The sequence below is a fragment of the Anastrepha obliqua genome, chromosome 1 (genome assembly GCF_027943255.1).
Source record: "Anastrepha obliqua isolate idAnaObli1 chromosome 1, idAnaObli1_1.0, whole genome shotgun sequence".
Lineage (NCBI taxonomy): Eukaryota > Metazoa > Arthropoda > Insecta > Diptera > Tephritidae > Anastrepha > Anastrepha obliqua.
Window position 1 is genome coordinate 130,206,660 of NC_072892.1, and position 3,570 is coordinate 130,210,229.

Genomic DNA, 3,570 nt, shown 5'->3' on the forward strand with positions numbered 1-3,570 from the left:
TCTTTATTCGATATATTGTGTCTATGTCGTCGTAATGCTCATAGAGCTCATTGATCCATCACATGCGATACTCGCTGTCTCCAACGTGCAAAGGTCCAGAAATCTTCCACAGAATCTTTCTCTCAAACACTCCAAGAGACAGCTCATTGGATGTTGTCATCATCCAAGCTTCTGCGTCTTACGACGGCACGGGAGTGCTGAAAGTTAAAGTATTATTATTATTATTATCAGAAGGCCATTACGCACTGCGACCAGAGTTGATCTATTGTGAAAGGCCTATTTTTGTAACCCTAGAGTTTTAGGCTTTTTAAAAATTTTAGCATAATTTTGGGTTTGTTGTTCCAAAGATTGCAGGAAGATACTACGATACCACCAAGGTGATGAAGTCTCTGTCTGCCCAACGCAGGACATTCACAAAGCACATGTTCTGTGCTTTCTATGTCCATTTCGCAAGAGCGGCAGACATTGGTCTCAGATAGACCAATATTATTTAGATGATACCTCAGGCTGCAGTGACCTGTAAGATATCCTGTTAAAAGACGCAGATTTACTCTGTTTAGTGAGAGAAGCTTGTCAGATATTCCTTTGTTGGGACTTAGGAATAGTTTGGCTTGACACTGACCGGCACAGTTTAGCCAGTGTGCAGCAAGTTTTCTTTCTTCCCATTTCCTAAGGAATTCATTAATGTGGCATTTTGTGAGTCCACAGAAAGGCTCAGGACCAGTAAGTTGCTTATTTGCTCCTTGTTTTGCAAGGTCATCAGACATTTCATTTCCTTCATGTCCTTCATGTCCCGGAATCCAGCCTAGTGTTACTATTTTGAGGTTCCCTAACGTGTTGAGAAGGTTTAGACAATCATTTACCAATTTGGAGGTGATAGTTGTTGATAGAAGGGCTTTTAGAGCCGCTTGGCTACCTGAAAGTATGTAGATGTGAGTACCTCTCATTTTCCTGCTAAGGCATTCTCTCACACATATTTCGATGGCATGTATTTCTGCCTGGAATATTGTCGGGGAGAATCCTATCGGAATCGATTTTTTGAATTTAGGCCCATTGAACCCATTCTAGATCTAGATTTAGCCCATTCTAAGATCTTTAAATGTCCTTTCATATTCCCACTTTTAAGTTCATATATATGTACCTTTTAATCTTAAGGCACTCGAGCGAGCTTCCCTTTCAATTAAGATTGGAAGCGGTGGTATGTTCAGGAGCACACCCAATGCATCCGTGGGGCATGTTTTCATAGCCCCTGTAATACCAACAGATATCAGGCGATGCAGTTTGTTTAATTCGTTTACTGCTTTTCTTTGCTTGACCTTGGGCCACCATGCTAAGGATGCATAAGTGACTATGGGTTTCACAACTGTGGTGAATGTTATAGTATGAAGTGTTTTGTTCGTCGAGAGAATAACTGTTTTAAAAAATTTGGAGAATTTAGTGCTACTAACCCAACATTCTTTAATAGGTCTTCAAAACATGAGCCTTTTGCGATGTGCTACTGGGTAAACTGTTCTCTTATATGGCATTCTCGTTCATGTTATTGATGTGAACAATTTTAAAATAATATTTGACTTGCTTGTAATAAATTCTTGTAAATAATTTCCGAGACGAAAAATATAAAATTTCTAGTATAATTTAATAGCGTTTCAAGCATGCATCCAAAAATCACCACCATTCAGCAAATCATCACCTACAAAGATAAGAAGAAAAAGATGTACAACACCTCGCCTCTCACCCAATATAACCACTATAAGCATCGCTGTCGTATCAAGAATGCCAAAAAGTTGATTGACAATTCAGCACCGGCGTTACATTTAACAAACATAAACAATGCAAAAAATAACTATACGGACTTGGCGTCCCTTTTCCAGGTCATGCATTCGAACACTGAAATGCTGAAATATTTCGGGCGCATGTATATGTTGGGACGAAAGAATTCATGGAATGACTCGCATGATGCGCAGTGGCGCTATTCAAGACTCGCTTTCATGCAGAGGTCAGTGAAAGCCATTGCCAAAGAAAACAAACACATTGCACGGCGTGTGTTGAGTGCGCGTAGAGTCGTAAATACAAATTTGAAACGATCATCGCTGAGTTATGCGGATTTTAGGGCGCCAAGAGAGATTTTATCAAAGTACAGTACCAAATTAATATTACCGCCCAGATGCTGGGAGCAACGTTTACTTTTACGACCAATAGTATACTTTGAGTTGGAAGTTCCGGGTCTATATTATATTGGTCGCTTCACCGTTCAACTCTACACGGAAGCATTTCCCCAGGCAGTATTGGCATTTGTGCGTATTTGCAAGTATCAGAAGTTGAACAAACTTAAGCTCATACGCACCTTTCCCAAGCTGTGGTCGGAATTTGAACTGAGTATGGATCAGGCGGACGCCGCCTTTGCTAAATCGTCACCAATCGAATATGATAGGCGTGCGCTTGGTCAAAACTTCAAACCGGGTATACTGTCGTTCTCTTTGAAACATATCGAAACACTTCAAAAGGGTATCTTAAGTTTTGCGCTGAGTTTTAGGCCATTATCGGTAGAGATGACCAATCGCGTGGCGTTCGGCGTTTTGATTGCGGGCATGCGTGGACTCCAATTGCTGGAGAATAATAGCACTAAGAATGGCAAACCAATTAAGGATGTGATCACAACAGCGATGGGTATAAAAACACCGATTTAGAAGCAGGTTATACTTTGCTTGACTACAACCAAGTCCGCACAGGAGATAAAATCGTAATATTTCTACGATTAATAAGCTACGAGAGCGAGGCTGTTATACCACTCGAAATATTTGATGAAAAACTTGCGAGAAGCTTAACCAAATACTGTTGCCGTTTAAAAATCAAAGGCAAAGTGATTTCTAATGAGCCGAGGGAAGAACGGGAAGGCTCGTTGTTTATAAATTTATGTGATATTAGTTTTTTAGTTATAAATTTTTTTTTGTACATACAATAAAAAAATAAGTTTAAATAATGTGAATACTTAGTAAAAAATATTAGGTTTGTTAACAGTTGCTTGTGTGCAGCTTTAATCTGCAATACTTGAAAATTTCTGACCCAAAATTCGTTGAAAAAAAATTGTGTTTCTTAACCCTCAAAACGGCAAGTCCACCCTAAGGCTGCCGCGACCTCTCCTCACTTGCAGGGATATTCTCGTGATGCTATCTATTTCTAAGAGTGTGACCTAACCATGGCCACCTTACGTGTTTGATTTGCCATAGAATGAGCTCCTTAATCGTTGATATCCACAGCGCGTCGTTACTGATGGTGTTCGACCAGAATATTCTACTGATGTTGCGAAGGCATTTGTTGACAAAAGATTGTAGGCTGTGTGTGATGGTATTGGAGGCCAGCCATGTTTTACTTGCGTACAACAGTATAGACTTCACACATGAGCTGAATATTCGCAATTTAGTGTGTCTGTGAGATTCACGAGCTCGCCCATACTGTATACATCCGCCCGAACGCCGCTCTTGCTTTGTTTAGCCTGCTCCGGCGTCTGTCGTGACAGCGGAGCGAGGTAGCATAAGCATCAACATATTCCACCGGACACCCATCAACCAT

At 40.6% G+C, this 3,570-nt stretch overlaps 1 protein-coding gene across 1 annotated transcript; it reads left to right on the top strand.

Moving 5' to 3' along the window:
- Window positions 1-1,554: 1,554 nt before the first annotated feature.
- LOC129250960 (uncharacterized) lies at window positions 1,555-2,935 on the top strand. The gene has a single exon (XM_054890487.1). The coding sequence runs from the start codon at window positions 1,653-1,655 to the stop codon at window positions 2,685-2,687; it is 1,035 nt and encodes a 344-aa protein (XP_054746462.1). The 5' UTR covers window positions 1,555-1,652; the 3' UTR covers window positions 2,688-2,935.
- Window positions 2,936-3,570: the final 635 nt, after the last annotated feature.